We start from the raw sequence: 20,254 nt of genomic DNA, 5'->3' as shown, positions 1-20,254 counted from the left end.
ACTGATATGAAACATATTACATTTGTACTTTTCGAAAAAAAAGCTGAATCCACCAATCCACCAATCCATGAATAATTGACATGAATTAGATACAAAAAAATATAATAGAATCTTAAAAATAGATGTCAGTCTCTCAAAAGATGAAGATCGTGAGCTACGTTGTCCTAACAATGGGCTGTCACCAAAATTCTCAGTTCACGCTAAAAGTCTTGTCAAAACCATTTTGTTAGGCTTTAAAGTCTTGAAGACAACGTTTTAAGTACTGTAAAGCAATTTATTAATCACACAAAGTAAATTATAATCCTATTTTACGCAGAAGAGTGCCAAATATTTTTCACAGAACTCAAAATCTGTACCCACATTTAAGTGCAAAAAATCTTCACCTTCTTCAAATAATATGTTCTCGAAAGTTTTTAAAATCAGCAAAAATTTTGGCGACACGGACGCGGAAGACTTCGCGGGTACACTTTTAAAAAGTTTTCTTTTTCTTTTTTTCTTCTTTGTTTTGAAATTTCAAAATTCTATTAGCAAGTTTTTGCTGCCATTTGGGTCAACGTGTTCTTTCTCAAATAAGTTGGTGTATTTGTTAAACTTTTTAATCAAATGCTGTTCTTATGAATTCTGATGTGATTTGTGCTCTGATTACTGAATACCTTATAAATTTGTTCTTCTGTTGTTACGTTATTTAACTTATAACTTTCCCGACCTACGTTTACTGCAGCATTTGTCTTATGATACTAATATAGTCCCATTTTAGACCTGCCCAACCTTCTCACTTACACATTTTTTCAATCCTCAATAACATTTCTTCTATAAAACTTGCTAGCTACAAATGTGGGCCATCCTTCAATTTCTAGGACATCGCCCTCGCACGCTGGGTCCTATATTATTGCTTTCGATTTGAGCAATCTTAGCCAGCGGTTGTCATTCCTTTGGGAGACGCGTTCGACCGCTAGTTCTAATATTTATAAATTCCTGAATCTTACGTGACCGCTCTCTTAGTTTTACTTGTTGGGATCAAGGCTGTATTTTATATTGGCTAGACCATGATGTAAGTATAAGCATAAATGTTGATGTCTGAAGACAAAATAAACAAAAAATAAACTTTGCTCTCTGCCATTTCGAAACTTTGCAGTTCTTAAAGCAATTTGTTTTCTAATAGATATGTATAGGCAATTCTCTTTGCATACAAGGCTGTATATGAACAGGATTAAATTACTGTATTGATTAATTTGCTTCAGCTGGCCGCATCCTCTACTTTATTATGCACCTAACTCGAGATGAATGCATTTTTGATTCTTGGAATATTGTTCTGATATGCTAGTGTTGAGTTTACTAGTTTCAATTAATAAGTCTTGTAAACTAACGAATACTATTTTAATAGATAGGGTTCAAATCTAGGATTGGATGTCGATATTTTTAGAATGTAAGAATAGGCAAAAATATCCCAACATATTCCTTCATATTCAGTCTTCGGAAGCCAACCATTTCTAAAGCACTTGGATACAATATTTCGGTCCAAATAAGGATTTTCATCGATCTGAACCAAGCATGCGGATCAAGTGGGACTGATATAAAATGTATGTAAATAAATGGAGGCCACGCTAAGATATTTTGGAAACAAATCTTTGCACGCATCATTTAGACTGTCCTTGAGACGGTTAGAGTTTACTTAATTATGAACCTTATTTTGGGGTTTATTCTGTACGCTTAGTAGCACCCATATGTATTATACATTACCGTTTTATAACTTAGAGAAACTTCGTGCTTTTCTTTTAAACTAGCAGGACTTAAGTTAAATTGTGCACTGTGACAATATGTTATAAAAGTCTCAGCTGCAGAAAATGTTGAAAATCATTGCTGTTTTTTTGTCTTTTTCCCCATTTAATAAACCTGCAAGCTTGCCATTTGAAAAAAGTTAATCTAGTGAATTCAAATAACACATTTTTCTAGGTTAAAAAGAAAAACCTTTTCTTATCCAAAAGCAACGTATTTAAGGCCCCATTGATGATTTACTTAACTACTACTACAATCCATCCAAAGGTTGTCTGTAAGAAATCGCTTTTAGCGATAAGACCGCCCATTGTGTCACCGACTTCAACATTTTTGTTTGTTCTTGTTGATTTTTAATTGGTGTGCATAATAAAGAATATATCTATCTATCTATCTACTGGAAGTATCAATAACATCTAAAGACAGAAGATAGAAGCAAGAAATTAAGTAAATGGACCACTGGGTAAGCCAGTCGACCATGACGTAAGTCTCGGGAAGCTTCAAGAATACACTACCGATGATAGATAGACACAGTTAAGCTATCATAATACTGTTGTAGCAAAGTGGTATCTTAGCTTTAAATACACCTGGCTTTACTTCCTTTAGTAACATTACATAGAGATTAACTTTAGATTTTCATATAGTTCTAGCAAGGAGTATTTATTTATTCAAGATTAATATCCCATTTTCGACTCAATATAGGTAATATGCCATAAACAGCAAGCAAACCATTTATCATGGTTCCTTAAAATGTTCGACTAATACAAAAGCAGTATTGTTGCAAACTGTCGGCCAGTAGACTGACAGTGACAGCTTATACCTGATACACCGCCATATGGATTAAAAGCACTATCAAACTATCGGCCAATTAACTGCCGTTCCCAATACTTAATCCATCTGTTGTTTTGCTGACTAGAGACAGCAGTTTGACTTTCGTCAATGGGGCTATTGTCAAAATTTACCTCCCAAGGGCAAATCAACAGATATATAGAAGAAATGTTTGAATCCTGCTGTACTATTTAAATCTTACAACATTTCTTACACAAACCAATTAAAGAGAGAATTTCTCATTGTAATTTAAATTAATTTAAGGCCATCTAAACAACGTTATCACGGTCAGATCTCCACTTACGTAAGACCCTGTTTATTTCTACGTAGTTTTGTGAACGCAATTCACTAATTAAATAAATGCTTCAGTTTAACTAGTTTGTTTAGAATGATGTGTGGGTGTTGGTGGGCGAATGGGATAGTGATGTGGTAATTGAATTGGCCGAAGCCGAAGGCCGAAGGCCGAGGTTGTGAACTACGGAGGGTGTTCATTTGATCAGCACTATGTATAAAAATTGTTGTTGTTATGATGGTGTTTATAACTATTTTAAAAGTGAAAGTTGTGAAATTGTAATAACATGTTTATTTGTGGTGTTTTTCAGCTTAAGGCCCGTTTTGGCAACAAAAGGTTTTGTGCAAAAAATGTATAAAGAATAACTGATTGTTAGGATATAAAGCTTTTAAAAAATGCGCACACACGAGCACTTAAAAATAACTCGATCAGACAGCCGAGCGATAAAATTCAAACCAATATACTGGCGTACGTCGTGATTTAGTATCACACTCCAAAAGGCTTTTATATTCCTTCTTGAATAAGATTAAATACTTCACATTCTTTGTATGTAGCAGGAAGAATCCAATTCACGTATAGAACACGAACACTGAGCTTTAACTGTTTCTTTTATTCCTAAATCAAGATAGCATACGATCGTCACATTCCTATTTTATTTTAGAATGGCCGTATCGGTATAGGTAAAAAGAGATACCTTCTTTTAGTTATTTATAGTGAAATTAAAAATTTAAAACATTTTATAATGCATGTTTAATTTACATACTGTGTGCATAATGATCTCGGATACTGTAAAGCTGATGTTGAGTAAATTTCTAGTAACTTGTCTTGCCGAATTTAGGTCGTAATGGTCAAAACTTCGGCCGGCCGAATATTTCGCCGAGAAACAAGACCCAACACTAAAATTTCTCCGCAGATACACACGAATTGTGTAATTCACTACAATTCGGGACTTAATCAAGATGTTTTAAACACTTGATATATTAAATGTTCTGAGTTACTTCGAAGGTAAATGTTGGTTGTTTGCTGGTTCTATAATTGTTGTTTGTGTATACTTGATTACTTGGTAAGAATACTGTTTTATCAAGAATATGTTTGAATGTAGATTACAAGGGTATTTTGTAAAGAGGGTCAGGTTACAGTCATTTTAATCAAAGTTTTGACTTTAAGTAAGATCATCATCATCCTCCGAGCCTTTTTCCCAATCATGTTGGGGTCGGCTTCCAGTCTAACAGGATTCAGCTGAGTACCAGTGCTTTACAAGAAGCGACTGCCTATCTGACCTCCTCCACCCAGTAACCCGGGCAACCCGATACCCCTTGGTTAGACTGGTGTCAGACTTACTGGCTACTGACTACCCGTAACGACTGCCAAGGATGTTCAATGACAGCCGGGACCTACAGTTTAACGTGCCATCCGAAACACAGTCAATGGTGTCTAAGATATACTTAGAAAGTACATACAAACTTAGAAAAGTTGCATTGGTACTGACCTGGGATCGAACCCGCGCCCTCATACTTGAGAGGTTGGTCCTTTACCCACTAGGCCACCACGACATGTAAGATCAATGACTTTAAATAATTTGTGTTGAGATATTGGTTTTCATAAGACACTTATGAGAGATGATTGTAACCGCTTGTATGTCGCTAATTATAAAACAACAGAAATCAATTGCGTCTCGCATATATTTGCGCCCCAACATACAACGAGTTAATTAACACACATCATTGATTCTAATTGATTTCAAATCGAAAATTGATTTTCTTTTGGTGTTCATAAACAAACATTAACATATGTAAAATAAACTTACTACATCGATTAAAATATCACCTAGAGACTCAAGTAAACACCGTTGCCCTAAATTATAAGCTTTAGATCCTTATTCCCTAGAAAGCTCGAGGCAGCTTATAAATAATAAGCCGATTTCAGCCCACAACGGTCTCTATTTCAGTTCAGTCTTAGTATTAAATGTTTCTGTTTGTACAAGGTATTTCATTTGTATAGACTAGAGGATTCCTGTGGTTTCACGCTTTATAGATTATTACTTCCCGGGTTCTAAATTAAGCTTTCTCTTTATCAGAAGCCAATATAACCATGTTACTAAGATGGTTAAAGATGAAACTATTACAAAAAAAAAACGATGCAGTCTATGATTTATTTACCAGTTGAAAGATCCGAAACTTTAGATAGCTATCCTTACCAAAAACTGAAGTAAGTATATTTTCTCAGAGAAACCTTACTCTGTTCTTAAATCAAAGATTAACGGACGATAAAATTGCGTCTTCATCCGAACATTCAAGATGTCTCTATCAGCCGCAGTCACTTGTTTTTGACTTCGACTAGTTCATTGTTCATCCTAATCTGATAAATGGTTCCATATAAATCAGCAGACACTTCGTTCCCTTAATCCCCAAAATGATTACCCCAATTTCCCTACAAATCACTGTTCCCCAACCCTTTCATCATTCGAAGTAAACCTAAAATCATAATATATCCGAATGAAAATTAAAATCGCCTAATCCTACTCAATGTTAATCTCATTGCCATACAAATTACTTCGCACCCGACACATTATGCGAAGTTGGGGTCCGAAGTACCCCAATCATGCGTTATAGGGGTCCAGGATATATAGAGCCTCTAATTCCGGATTTAATCATTATAATCGGCTGTGGTCACCGTAACATTTGAATACCGGAGTGATTCCAACTTAGATTAAGCAGTAGTTGGATACGATTGCTTTGATGAGTGACAAGTTTTGGTAACATTTAGTTGGGAAGACATGTCTAGTTATATTTGGCTAGTTAAGAACAGAAGTGATCCAAGTAACATTTTTGACAAAATGGAGCTAAGTCGATTTTTGGAACTTTTGAGTATGAAGTGAGGTTGTGCAAAAGTAATCCAAGTGCAATTCAGTACTTTTTCAAACAAACTCTTTTATGTTACGTTTCTGTATTTCAACAAATATTGCTATTTTCTACAATTAAATCAATATTTTTATCAAAATTGCATTTACTAAAGAAAAACAGCTATGAAAGTTTGAGTTATGTTTATATCTATCAAATAACAAACATATTTTAAATCATGTGCTCAACATAATTATGATATTCATAAAAACGCATTTTTATGAATATCTCAACTTTTAAAAAATGCTACTTGGATTACTTCTGTTCTTACCTAGCCATTTAATGGTTGACCCGTTCGCTAAGATTGTGAGGGGATTTGGACTACCATTATTTGCGTGTAGAGGGATGGTCATAACGCTGAGAGTTGTTGTTCTACCAAAATTGGTCGCGGAATTGGATTGGATTGCAAGAGTTTAAAATGTTGTGCACATAACTGTAAAAAATATTTCAGTAATCGCATTATAAAATAATAAATAGGCTATCTTTTAGCACAAACCATATAAGTCCAGTACGAAATCAAAAACGAGCCGAAAAAAAAAACTTTTTTATCATTGTTACGTTTTTTGAATTTTTTTTATACAAATGTGGTAGTTTTGTACCCCAATGATTTTCATATCATCTCAGAATATAGGTAATAAAAAGCGCCTAAAAAAAATAAAAAAAATACTCCTTATCTTGCACAAACGAATCCAAGTGTCATCATATAAGTGTGACCCACAAAACTTTGTCAACATTCGAGGGATACCGGCTCGTCTTACAACAAACTACGTTGTTTTTGTTTCTACCCCAGCATTATGTGATAAATAATAATTATACACGATATTCCTTGTATTCCAAAATGTTTTGTATGTCCTTGTTTTAGAAACTTGGAGGATAAAACTGGGTCATTTGAGGCGTCAAGGGAATAGACCGCTGTCCGTGTATTTCCATGAAATATGGACCATAATTTCTAAGAAATTATGAATAAGTGGTGTGATATTTTTGTATTTGTGTAAGGATTATGTAAGTTTTGGACGTTTAATAATAACGTTTCAGTGCAGTTAAATTCCAACACCTTGGCTTTTTGGGTGCTTCATATTGAAACCGTACAGTGTGGAAGAAACAAACTTTGTTTTTTTTTTTTTTCAAACCATCTTGTGTGCCTTATACTAAAATGTACCTATATGAAAATAAACTACTTACACAGAAAAAAACATGCAACAAACAAATAAAACGCACGAATATTCAACGCCTACTCAACAACACACAAGTGTCAGACACTTCGCAATTTGTGTCGCAGCCTGAATTCAATTTAATAGTGTCGAGTTAGCGCGTCTAAAACTACTAACACTGACAACTGGCTGGATAGGCCATCCTTCACACTTTCCAATTAGAGTTAGTAACTCGGAAACTTTTATTAGAATTAACGTCGCACTAAAAATTGTTAGTGCTTTTCGAAAGCAATCGTATCGGATAAACGTCTCAAGTTTAAAATATAGTGCCAATAAGCTCGGCCATCTTTTAAGTTGAGGCAAATTTTATGGGCGCTTTAGTTGGTCTTAGGTTTGCCTTACACTTTATAGGCATTCATTTAGGTCAACGATAAAGAAATATTTTTTTTAGGATGGTTTGTACAGCTATTATTGAAGTTTAAAGTAATTATTAGTTTTCCAAAAGTTTTAAAATGTAAAGCTGATAAATCTTCAGGAATACATACACTTAACACAAATTATGTACTCAACACACAAAATTCAAAATCTACACTACAAAATATTAACACATCACCCCATAACTCAAGCTTCATACACATTAATATTAATAATGAAATTCTAGCAAAGTACTAAAGCGCAGTACTTTCAACTATCTCAACGTAAATGTAGTTTTCAGCGCTAGACTTCATATCCTGCGCTCATTAATCTACGTTATCTGTGGCACCCAAGTTGTTGTGACCCAGTAAACTTCCAACGTTCGGAACCAAAATGTTTCAGCTTGTCTTGTGTCAGATTATTTTTGTTTTTCGTTTCGTTTCGGAATTTTGTAAATGTGTGCGTTTAAGTAGAGTTGTGAATTGGGTTGAAATTTTGTGTTTGAGATAGCACTTACGGTTTGATTTTAAAAATAGTTTGATTAATGCTTTGAAAGAAACGGTTAGCAAAGACTCTTAAACGTGCATGCGAAAATGTTAAAATTCTCAAACTTGATCCTGACTGAGCATTAGCATTCAATAATAGTCTGGTTCGATAGTTCTATTCAATTGTCTTACTTGTTACACCAGATTTCTTTCACATAATATAGATAAGATAGGCTCCTTGCAAAACACTGGTACTCAGCTGTACCCAATCAGACTGGAAGCGAACCCCAACATAGTTGGGATAAAGCTAGACAGGTGATGATGATGAATATAGCGATTTCATCAAGTAGTTAAAAACCTTAAAGTAGTTGTTCGTTTGTTTTGATGTGAATGTACCTGTAACATGAAATCAGCATCTATGTATATAAGTATGTGTTTGTGTGTGTTCACTTATTGTTTAAAACGGTTTTCTAAAAGAGGATTTAAGCGTTGATTTATGCTCTTTCTGTGAAGTTTCTATTATCTTTGGCGCTCACTCGCTTACATGCAAAACTTGTTTGGTTGTAATGCGAGCTTAATGCTATTGTTCTGCAATGTATTTGGAAAAATGTATTTTTAAAATGATACTTATGCAAAATAATAAATGAATGTTAGTTGGGTTTAATTGTAACAGATACTGTTTTACTAGATATACATACAGATAAGGCATATGTGAAAATTATAAGAGCATTTTGTTATCCTAAATCATTTACGGGCTGCGGGATTATTCGAAAGAGTTACCGCGGTCCTGATACAAAAAGGGCTTAAGAAGAAACATGCTGGTTCATTTAGTCTGTAAAAGATTGACACTCCCAAAATTTTCCATAGATATCCGCTAAAAAAAGGTCACTTATTTCTAAAATATAAAACACGTAAATACACAATCCACATTTACTCCCATATAAACTAAATCCATCATACCATACATTTAAAAGAAATAAAAAACCCCAACTGCATGTTACGATCACAATTGTTAACAAAAAGAGTATTTCGCTAAACATCGCTAAATAAATGCCTCATAAACTTGTGGCAGCTACTACGTTTTACGACCAGGTGGTTTTTTTCTCCCTTTTTCTCTTTATGGTGTGGGATGAGAGAGCTGTGTCGATTTGATTCAGCGATGCAAATAGCCTCGGCTTGCTTAGGTGATCGTTTGATAGTGTAGCAAAAATAAGGATAGTAATTCAAATGATTATTATTTGACCTATTCGCCGTTTATCTGAATAGGAAATTAACAGATAAACTGCTGATTAAGGTGGTTAAAAACCGGCTATTAATTGATTTTACATGGAGGTATCGCACCAAATACAATACCTATGTATATGTCTTATGAGGTCAGACTACATAAGTACTTCCCCAAAGTGGAGAATAAAAGTGAACTAAAAAGTTTTTGCAATGTTGAATGAGGATATTTCCTAAGATATATGTCTAGCTTTACAAAAAAACTTTTTTACAAAAAAATTAAACCGACTTCCCAAAACACTAAAAAGCAAAAAAAAAACTATTTTTAGGTGCATCGGCCTAGAAGTCGGTGTCTAATGGATGTTACTAAGTTAATTTTGCCACCGACTTCTAGGCCGATGCACCTAAAAATAGTTTTTTTTTTTGCTTTTTAGTGTTTTGGGAAGTCGGTTTAATTTTTTTGTAAAAAAGTTTTTTATTTAAAGCTTTTCAGTGATACGAATAGTTGTCACTATCCATACAAGTGAGAAGTTCTCATCAATACAAAGAATATAAGTCCAAATACGAGGTATTTTACATATTCAGTTGTCGAGTTCCCTCGACTTACTTTCTCTGGTCTCCATCATCAGGTCAGCTCCAAACCTTCACTGTTGCAAAGGTCTTGTCAATACAAATAATTTAAGCCCAAACACGAGGTAGTTTATATATTCAGTTGTCGAGTTCCCTCGACCCTCTCTGGTTTCCATCATCAGATCAGCTCCAAATCTTCACAGTTGAATAGTGCTTTTAGGCGTACACCTGAGTGTCAAGTTTTTACCCTATGTATGCCTACAACTTTCGAAGGTTGCCCTCGATTTCTCAGGGTTTCCATCATCAGATCCTGACCTGATGACTATGGGACCACCTCGGGAGTATATCCTATCAAACAAAAAAAGAATCATCAAAATCGATTAATAACTGGCGGAGTAATCGCGTAACAAACATACAAAAAAAAAAAAAAAAAAAAAATACGGTCGAATTGAGAACCTCCTTTTTTGAAGTCGGTTAAAAAGCGTACTGTTTTCATTTACAATTAAGTTTATGGTAAGTACTTAATTAGCATCCTTGGTTTCAAGACTGCAGAACATAAATTCTAACACACTAAACAAAGTAAACTCCATATTTTGTTCATAAAATCCTGAGTGCAGGATATTGTAGTTTACAGCCTAGGGTTTCATTGTTTTATTTCTTTCGTATATGTTACGACTTGAAAGTTAGCGGAGAACTATACAAATACGTCGCAATTTCTTTTTTTAAAAAGAGTAAACTTTATTTTAATGAAAAATACGTTAGGTATACGTCTAACTACTAAGTAGAGGTAGTATACCAAGTAGCAAACTACAAAAATTATTCATCGAGCATTTAACTAAAGGTTCTCGAAACACTTTGCTCGTAAACGAGAACAGGATACTCAACTTTACGAGAATAGTTTGCTCGTATTTTTGTGTCGGTAAAACTGAAAAATTTTAAACCTTGGAAACGTCTCGACAGCTGCTTCTCGCTAAATGTTGCGAGGAGATATAGACGATGGATGGGGCTTTATCGTGCCTTGGATGTTTCTAGTTTGTTTTTTTTTTTTTCACAACTTGTTGCTTAGTTTTTGGTTATAAGGATGTATTTTCTTCCTTTGCACTAAATGCACTAAATTGACTATGGGAATTACTTTGAAATTTTTTTTAACAACGTTATCATAATGTGAAAAATATAATCTCACTTTTCATCACATCCAAAATTATTGTGATACTTAATTCTGATTTTATTTTGCAATTCAAGTCCCTCATTATCTCATTTTCGTATTTATATCATTTATTTGCGTTCCACCCTCTCCTTTAATCCGTTACATTACGGAGCACAAATACACGCGAGACACAATTGATTTTCTATCATTATATAAAAAGGGGCATACAAGCAGTTAATTACAATGCTAGGTACCAACAATTATTTATGAGTAGACTACATTTCTTCTAGCCACATCCAGTTAACCTACAAGATCTATTCCGTCAAAACACACACAACTATTTTTACATTCCCCCTGCGAACAAATTTAGCCGCTCTTAGTGGCTGGGGTACTAATTGACGCTTTAAATCTGTCCGCGCCCTCAGTGCTAGCCGTGACTTTATGATTTTATATATCAAAGTAAGTGTATAAAGGTCTCTGCACACAACGGGCGCGGCGCGGCGGGACGGGACGGCGACGCGACACTGAGCAGTTGTAATGTACTAGATATTACGGACGACGTCACAGAGAGCCGTCCCGCCCGACGCGACAGGACGCGACGATCTAGTACATTGTGTCGCGTCGCCGTCCTGTCCCGCCGCGCCGCGCCCGCTGTGTGCAGAGACCTTAAATGCAAACTACAAACTTTTAGTCGGCCGATAGTTTGTTTAGACTCATTAATGGGTATAGAGATGAATGGTAGAACGCACTTTATAAAGATCAGGTATTTAGCCAGTATCAGACGGAGTCAACACTTTAATTGGAATCAATATTTTCTTTTAAAACAATTTTTTGACAGCTGTCAGCCGACTGTTTAGTCAGCAGGCGTGCGGGTACTCTTAATGTTGTTCTCCAATTGTCAAGAGAGGAATGAACTTAGTTTATTAATATTTCTCGTAGTGTGGTTTGATATTTGAAGGATATAGGGAAAAGAAGATGATTCTCCATTTCTTTTTAACCGACTTCCTAGAAAGGAGGAGGAATTTAAGAATAGAATAGAATAGAATAGAATAGAAGTTTATTGTTTCCAGTATTACAGCAAACAGAAAAAAAAAACTTAACATGGAGGCTATAATACCGAAAGCAAAAGTCAAACAATTTAAGTCAACACTATTGATCTTGAGTCTCAGCTCAAACATTTGTGTCATCCTAAGGACATGTTTTTTACAAGATGAGCTTTTCAAATCAACATATTTTTATTATTCTTTACCGACAAAAATCTATCATCTTGTTTGTTTGCTTGATTGCCAATTCCGATGTTATTGTCTACATTATAATAATTAACAATTAACATTATCAGCCTTTTTATTCCTAACCGCATTACAGATGTCCTGAAATCAAGATTTGAAATGTCTAACAAATACACATGCCATTTCTACTCACTCATTACTTATTCAATTAGTAAGTAAGCAGAATCACTTTTTCAACTCTCTCGGCCAAATTCTTTAACTAAGCTTTTACTTCGGGGAAATATTTCACCCCGTAACAAACCATACCCTTTCCCCCATTCCCCTTTCCCCCAACGTTTGCGGTTAATTATGGTTTTCTTTAGCAATAACAAGTTTGAGGCAGTTTCCTTTTCTGAACCGTTTCGTTAGTAACCTGTTTCTGTAATTAACTTTGTAAAGTTAAATCCTTGTTAACAGTTGTTTAGTTAACTTTATTAAGAGGAAAGGTTTGCATTCTTAATAGTTTGTGTTTGAGTAGTTGTTAGTTTTTGTTGTAGGAGTTGCTACTTTTGAATTTTATAAGAACAATTGAGTTACCATTGTTATTTTTGAAGAACAGTGAATGAAAAAAATTAAATAATGAGCAACCAACCAACTAATCAAAGTATTCAGTCATTTCTCTTGCATCTTGAGGGAATTGGTGAGGCTGATTTACTTTTTAGCTTCTAACTACTCTTAACATATTTTATGTTACATGCGTTTTAATTCATGGAGGAACTCGTCATAAACTCGCTATCCACGGAGTGGAGGCGCGAAACGTTGCTGATCTTATCGCAATCGATCCATGCAGCTTTAGGTATACTATAGAATACACATTAACGGTGTGTTTTGGTCATTATGACAGACTACTTGATGTCTTATAAAGTTATTCCCAGGCTAGATTCCTAAATAACTGTCACCCATAAAAAATAAGCCGCATTAGGTTAAAAATGTAGAACGGAAACCATTACTAAGGAAGTCGAACGATATTGTTAAACTCGTTTCTAATTTGAGTGGAACACTTTTGCTTGGCAGACATATCTGTATGGCTGGTAATTCTGCACCGCAGTGTAATGGAGTATCAGCAGTTGCACTTAGTACTACTCAAAGTATCTATCACTTGTTTTACTTAGTCTAAAAGTTTGTAGGGCTAGAAATGAAATAAAAGGAAATAACGATAAAATAACGTTATAGATTTTAATAAGCACCCACTTGTAGGTTATGTCATTGTCAATAATCTTGCCTTTAGAAAATAAATCACTAAAATAACTGGTTTAATGTGGATGTCCAAACCTTCTTAAAAATGTAAATAATAATTAAAAGCTTGAAAAGAAAATGCCAACAAGGTAACGAAATAATATGTTGATGAATTTAGTAACAATCTGATTACTTAGATTCCTTGAACCTCAAACAACACCACCCACAAATAAATTACGTACCAAAATATTTGCAACTCATTCAGCACCCCAACAACACAATTTAGCTACTTTATTATGGCATAACTTTAAACGCCAAAGCAAAACTCAGTCTTGTCCAATCCACGGTTAGTTTACTCCTAACATGCAACATAAAGCATTCCCCTTTTGTTCGAAACAGACCTTCGGCCATTGTTCCCTGTGCGTGTAAAGTGCACGAGAGTGAATAGATTTAGCACCCGTACCATGGAGCATGGAAAGATGAGGCGCCTTCAAATGCAGGTCAGGCGCCTTCTTCTGCCGCCGCGCTGGACCAGGTAGACACCATGGGCGCCGGGTGTCGCGAGATGACTCCCGGCCACCGTAGGCGTTGGTCTGTGGGCGGTGAGTTCGGGTGGCTCATCGTCCCTCTGTCTTTCTAGACAGACCCGTGTCGACGGCGCGCGTTGTTCCACGCGCTCCTCAAAGAGATGTCAGCAACCCCAGCGGGGCCCAGCAGGGCCAAGGCCTGCCGGGGCTGCGGGTTGTTCGAAAGAGATACCGCGGCCCTGGTACATAAAAGGCCTATGACGGAACACGACGATTTTAGTCAGTAAAAGTCTGACACTCCCTCACCGCTGCTAACCCACAGCGGGAGGGGTCATTTGATGATTTTACGTCGCTAAAAAAAAAAAAAAAAAAGGCGCCTTCTTCTAGGTCGTACGCGCAGATCCCATAATGCAGGTGGGTCAGGCGACTTCTTCTAGGTCAAAATCGTACGGCGGGCATAACCAAAACAATCAGTTACGAGTGAACTAACGAGAAGTTCGCGTCCTTTGAGACATCTGTCAACGATTTTTGCTGTTACAAAAAATTATCGGGTGCAAAGATGGCGTTTAAGGGCGGAAACAGTTACGTTCCTCGTTCCCCGCATACCGTATTTTGGCGCGCTACTTTATAGGTGATTTTCTGTTATGGCACCTCCGCTAGTCATTTTGTTCTCCATGGCCCGCACCGTTTGACGCGGTAATTATGCCGTATATCCTCAAGCGGACGAAATTAACTCGCGCTTCTGAGCGTGTTATGAAAATGCACGCCATTGTACGTACACTGTAATACACTTAAAAGTTCCTGTAAAGGTGGTCAGTTTTTTTGCTGGACAGTGTAAGGGTAAATTGTGCTTAAAAGTTGATGGGTCAGTTTTTTTTGCTGGGAAGTGTACGGGTAAATTGTGCTTAAAAGTTCCTGTGAAGTGTGGTCAGTTTTTTTGATGGGAAGTGTACGGTTAATTGTGAGTTATTGGGCTTAAGAGGTTGCTGAAATATGTCTTTTTTTTTTGTCCCTAGTTTTACTGTGAATTGAAATACAGTGTAACTGTAAGTACACAAGAATAAAGTTATTCTTTGAGGTCTATTTAAATAAAGTTGGTGCCTACTTTAAAAATATTATTAGAGGAATTATGAACACAAATAACAAAGTACTTTTTATCAACCTCCAAAACAAAAACGAGTTACTCTTTCTAAGACAATTGCTTTCATCTCCAACCAATACAACTCCATACAGCCTTTAATCTGAAAATAACTAGACACGACTACACAATATGTCAAAGAAGGCTTTATTCACAGAACAGACAATACAAAATACCTTTCAATATGAAACGTTAGGCCGATAAAATTGCCCGTTATCAAACATAGATTTTCTACGATAAATCAAAAGGAATTCGGAAAATTCATGTTCTTCACAATACAATTTGTTACAAAAAGACGATTTTCTATCATTAGGAACGATGGCAACTTTATTAAGTCTGGAAAAAACTGGTTCAGTCTAATTATCTGTTTGGGGTATTGTGGAAAGACTGGTTGATCCTAAAAAGGCGTTCAAAAGACATGTATTGTTTTTTCATAAACATTCAATATTCGGTGAAGGATTTAGGCGTCTCTTATCATATGCCATATAACATATATTTTGATTAAATTCTTTCATACATTGAACCTCTGGGACTTAGGTAGACCCACTGGTGGAATGCAGTGTTCTTATAAAATAACACGTTCAACAAGCAGAACAAGAAAACAGCACTAATATTAACACCCCAATCATCACAGCTCCCAAAATTAACATTTTAAATACATTTACATCGATTTCAATCGCAATCAAAGCCGAAAGTTGTTCCTTATCGATTAGTTCGCATCTGAGTTCCAATAAATATGTAAATTTGCCCCGGATTTACCCCCAAAGCTGAAAGAAGCCGTGATGGGGAATTCCGGAAAACTTGCTAAGGGTAATCATATTTTTTTCAACGATATTAAATTGGTTTTTTATTTTATTTATGAGATGTTTTTTGAGGTTTCTGATTGAGTTGTTGCATTATATGTTTGATGGAATAAGGAAGTCTGTTAAAAACTGGTGAAAATATCATACAGAAAAAGAGAAAATGGAAAAAATTGGCCGTGTATGTATATCTTTTTTTCGATTCATGCTAACTCGATAGCCACACTTCGCTATCAAATTCTCCCAACTATGTTCAGGTCAATTTTCAGCCTAACTGGATATGTAGGAATCCCTAAAAAAATTACAAAAAATATGAGTCCGTGTCTCTGAATTGACACATAAAGTACGGACATATACGCATCCACTGCATGTTTTTATTTCTTATGCCTTTAATGCTTCAATGGATCACTCAAAAGATCGAGAGGTCCTTTAAAGACCCTTGCCCAGTAGTGTAGAATAAAAAAAAATGTTTCATACAAATTCCTATAATCGAATTCACTGCACAAAATAAATCCACAAATAAAACTCATACCTCTAGAACACAGAAAAGCTACAAATAACATCTCCCAAACAGGCTTTCATGAAGTTCATAAAAGTTTCACACTACGAGAAGAGTAATCTTTCACAAAATAACCATTCGCTTGGAAGATAACCGCACGAAAACGCTTTTAATTCCGCCATGCTGCTGAAAGAATTCAGCGGTCATAAGATTTATAGGGTCCCGTACAATTTATGTGGTAGGGGTATGTTAACCAAGGTACCTATTATGGGTATATTATTGAGTCTATTTTTGTTATGAAAGCAGTTTATTTAGGTACATGCAGGTATTTTGGTTATTCTCACTGTAGCTATATTTGGGTGCATTTATTGTAATGTATTTTGATTTTTTCTTACACAACGTTTTACAGAACACTTGTACATATTCATAGTAAGAGTAGATCACTCTTACTATGAATATGTACATTTTGTACTTGTAACACCTTTTTTGGCATGAAGCTACTTTCGTCATAAGTTGCAATTCAACATTGCGATTGATTGATTGTCAGTCAGAGTCGTAATCATTTTTATTTTTATTCATTTAAAAAAATCTTTTTATTTTTTTTCTGTAAAAAGACACACGAGAAAAAATAAAAGTCAGTAATATAACTGGATAATGATTGGAATTGCTTAATACATAAATAAGAATTGCTAAATACCTACATAAATAAGATCGACAAAAATAAATAGGAGTTATTGTTTTTCTCTATTTATGTACCTACCTTATTATGAGCAATTGAAAAAAAGACCTTCTAAAAGCACGATTGAAGTACTAGAATATATCATTAATTCAGTATATTCGGAGATGTATTCAATTATCCTTGCCAACATATTTGGAAGGCTTAAACGTTCAAACCCAGTTGATTAGGCGATTAGTGTAAGCGTATTACTCTATTCGCAATACCACTAATTAATTTGTGGGTCTGTATAGCAAACTAAACTACTAGGCAAAGATATGATAATAATGTTGAAACCAGGCATCTTTTGTACATTATTGGAACTTAACATTATGTACATTGCTTTTAGAGAAATAATTCCTGCGTCTGGCTAAAAAGTAGCCTATGTTTCTGTTATTTGAATTTGTAAGGTAAATATAACTATTGCTGTGGATGTTCATCAAGTCAATAAATTGATTTACCTCCAATTGTTACACATTTACAAGTTAAGATTTCAAGCATAAAAGTTATATATCCATTCGATAGAATGAATTCATAAGAATAATAATTATATGTATACAAATTTTTCACACATTCAAAACTTCCACGTCTTCATCTGCCTAACTTTTCAGAAAAAAAAAATCATGTAGCCGACTATGGAAATTCTTCGCAGTTACAATTCTTTTAAGATAATAAATACGGAGTAAGCACAGTCAAGAGTACTTATCTTAGTTCTCAGAACATTAAACAAGTTGTAACTCATTATTAACGGGTGGGCAGGTTCCCTCAAGATGCTTTTCTAGAAAAACTCTCCCTTATACCTATTCATTTGTGCTGATTTTATGTGGTTTATATTGTGATGTACTTAAGCAATGTTTTCGATGGTATTTTTGTCTTTAATTGATTATTTTGCTGTTTGTGTTATTTGTATTTCTTTTCATTTAATTTTCTTTTGGCAAATACGAAATGAAAAATAAACTTGCAGCTGAAAAGTTTATTACGCTAATGTTAAGAACCACTGGTCCGATTTGATTTAAGTAAATCAGTGATTCATAGCCAATTTATCGAGAAAAGCTACTTTACATATGGGTACGTGAATAATAATTCTCACGGGGTAAAACTGCTAGCGAAAGCTACTTTACAAAAAAAAAAAAAAAACAATTTTATTTTCACAAAAATTAAGCCGGAATCACGTTTTAAAATCATCGCACAGTTCCTATAAATCCGAGTTTATTACATGAAAATACTGTCCACGATGTGAGAAAAATATTTTATACGTTGAAGCCGTATATTATTCCCGGTATCATTAATCGCGTGACACGGCACATTACGGCAATACGGTGCGTGAATGACGTCACCAATGACGTCACAGCTCCGACACTCGTATTAAGGTTGTGTTTCCAGTAGGCAAACTGTTAGCTGCTTGGGCAAAATATTAGAGTTTGTGGCGTATTGTTTTAGTACGCCCTTCCATGGATTTGCAATGGAGTGTTCACAGTTTGCGCGCACTTTGCGCAGTTTTTAGCGTTACGTGCGCCGACTAACAGTCAGTGGCCGATTCCAGTGGACGGCGATATGGTTATTCACCAGGCCGCCTGATCTCTTTCCGGTCGTGTCAGATCGTAATCTATGTCCTATCGGGCTATGAGAGTGAAGGAATAGTGAGTGCACTTGTGTCTGCGCAAATGCTTGTACTTATATGAGAACAGCCGCCGTGACCGACAATCGGCTACGAAAAGGAAATTTGCTGCGCGTAGTTTACGATTACCTCAAACCTTCACACAGTCAGTTGGAAACAGTTTTCATGCGATGCACGATAACTGATCTGAGTTTGCAGCAAACTTAAACAGTTCGCCACAAATTTTCGGCGCACTCAGTCGGCGGCTAAAAGTTTGCCCACTGTAGATAGAACTTTATGCACGTGGAACACGATTTATCTTGTCAAGTTAATTTCAGAATTAAAAGCGAAAAATTCTTTCACTGCATACTTTTGATTCATGTATGTGAGAATTATGCTTTTGGAAATATTCATCCATATTTTAAATTCATGGTCCAATCAATTTTGTTTTCTGGTACGGTTTTACTTGGAAACGTGTAATTTCTGTGATTTCATTGCAAGTCTGATTTACTTATGAGGTTTATCCGCGAAGTACTGAGTATTTTCTTGATTGCATTACGTAATTCAGTAAATATTATAAAAATAAAAATTGCAGAATGCTGGCTGGCCCAGTATAAGGAAGCTTTTTTGTTTACTAATTCAACATAACTGAAGTAAGAAATGTTTCATTAGCACCTACCTAGCTATAGAACCTACCTATTTTGCAAACAATGTTATGATTGTCTTCCTACCTAATATCCACATACTACATATAACGCAGCCGCATAAAAGAATCGGCAGGTTAACTACGAATTACCTGAATTCCAAAGGATAAGTTTCTCTGAAAGCTAACATTTTAAGTTGCATTAGTCAATAACTTCTTGAGTTGTTAAATAAAAAGAAAATGATTTCAACGCGATAAAAATAAATTAATCCTATTAATATTTTCAATAAACTATATGCTATATGCACATACCTGCCAGTTTAAGTCCGATACGTTTCCCCGGAGGCTTGACGAGCTCTATGTGGGTCCTTCGCAGTCCTCGCTCGGTGCACAGCCCGGAGTCAGTCGATAACGATGTCTGCGATTTGAACACTGCAACAATAGAGAGTTTATTATTAACACTTTAGAATGTAGAACCTATAAAACATAAGTGTGATAAAATATATCCATACTTGTTCGTTAAACACATTATTAAATACTTAATGCTACGAAACCATTGATCCGATTTGAAAAAATACATATTTGCTGTTGGCAAGCTACACTATTTCATCCCTGTACAAAAAGAAATTCCCATAGGACGAGGGTGATGAAACCGCAAGAAAACAGCTAATGTATGAAGATTTTTTTTAAAGATGATGGAACAGTTTGCATCAGGTTTGGCATTAATCTGGGCTTTGTCGATATGCACAAATATGTGAGATGGTCTGTGGCTTGCTAGTCCTTTTAAAAGAGATTTAAACGTACATGTAGGTTTATTGCAACGAAGTACTATAGCGTAAACTACAGACTACACATTCCTTAAAACTTATAACACAAACACCTCTAAAAACCAAAACGAAGCAATTACCAACATTTAACGATACCCAAAATACCGGCCATCCAAACAACTGTAATAAAATCACTCGTCCTACTTTTGCAAACAAAAAATGTCCTGCAATTTCGCCCCAACGCCCCACAATGGCGTACATACCATAGTTTTGGAACCAAAACATTTAACTAGCGGACTCACAAATCTCTGGGAGAAAGTTTTACGTGTAACTGCACTTCTGA

General features: G+C 35.4%; 1 protein-coding gene across 4 annotated transcripts in view; it reads right to left on the bottom strand.

Annotated features, from left to right (window-relative positions):
* The window catches only part of LOC124630408 (glutamate receptor-interacting protein 1), a 205,727-nt gene that overhangs the window by 159,816 nt on the left and 25,657 nt on the right, over nucleotides 1-20,254 (bottom strand). For all 4 annotated transcript variants that reach the window (XM_047164300.1, XM_047164301.1, XM_047164302.1 and 1 more), the window contains exon 2: nucleotides 19,457-19,576. In XM_047164300.1, coding sequence (XP_047020256.1) covers nucleotides 19,457-19,576 — 120 coding nt within the window. The remainder of the gene's footprint in view (nucleotides 1-19,456; nucleotides 19,577-20,254) is intronic.

Source organism: Helicoverpa zea, chromosome 5 (genome assembly GCF_022581195.2).
Source record: "Helicoverpa zea isolate HzStark_Cry1AcR chromosome 5, ilHelZeax1.1, whole genome shotgun sequence".
Classification (NCBI taxonomy): Eukaryota; Metazoa; Arthropoda; class Insecta; order Lepidoptera; family Noctuidae; genus Helicoverpa; species Helicoverpa zea.
The sequence above is the reverse complement of the archived record's forward strand: the minus strand, read 5'-3'. Positions and strand labels throughout refer to the sequence as shown.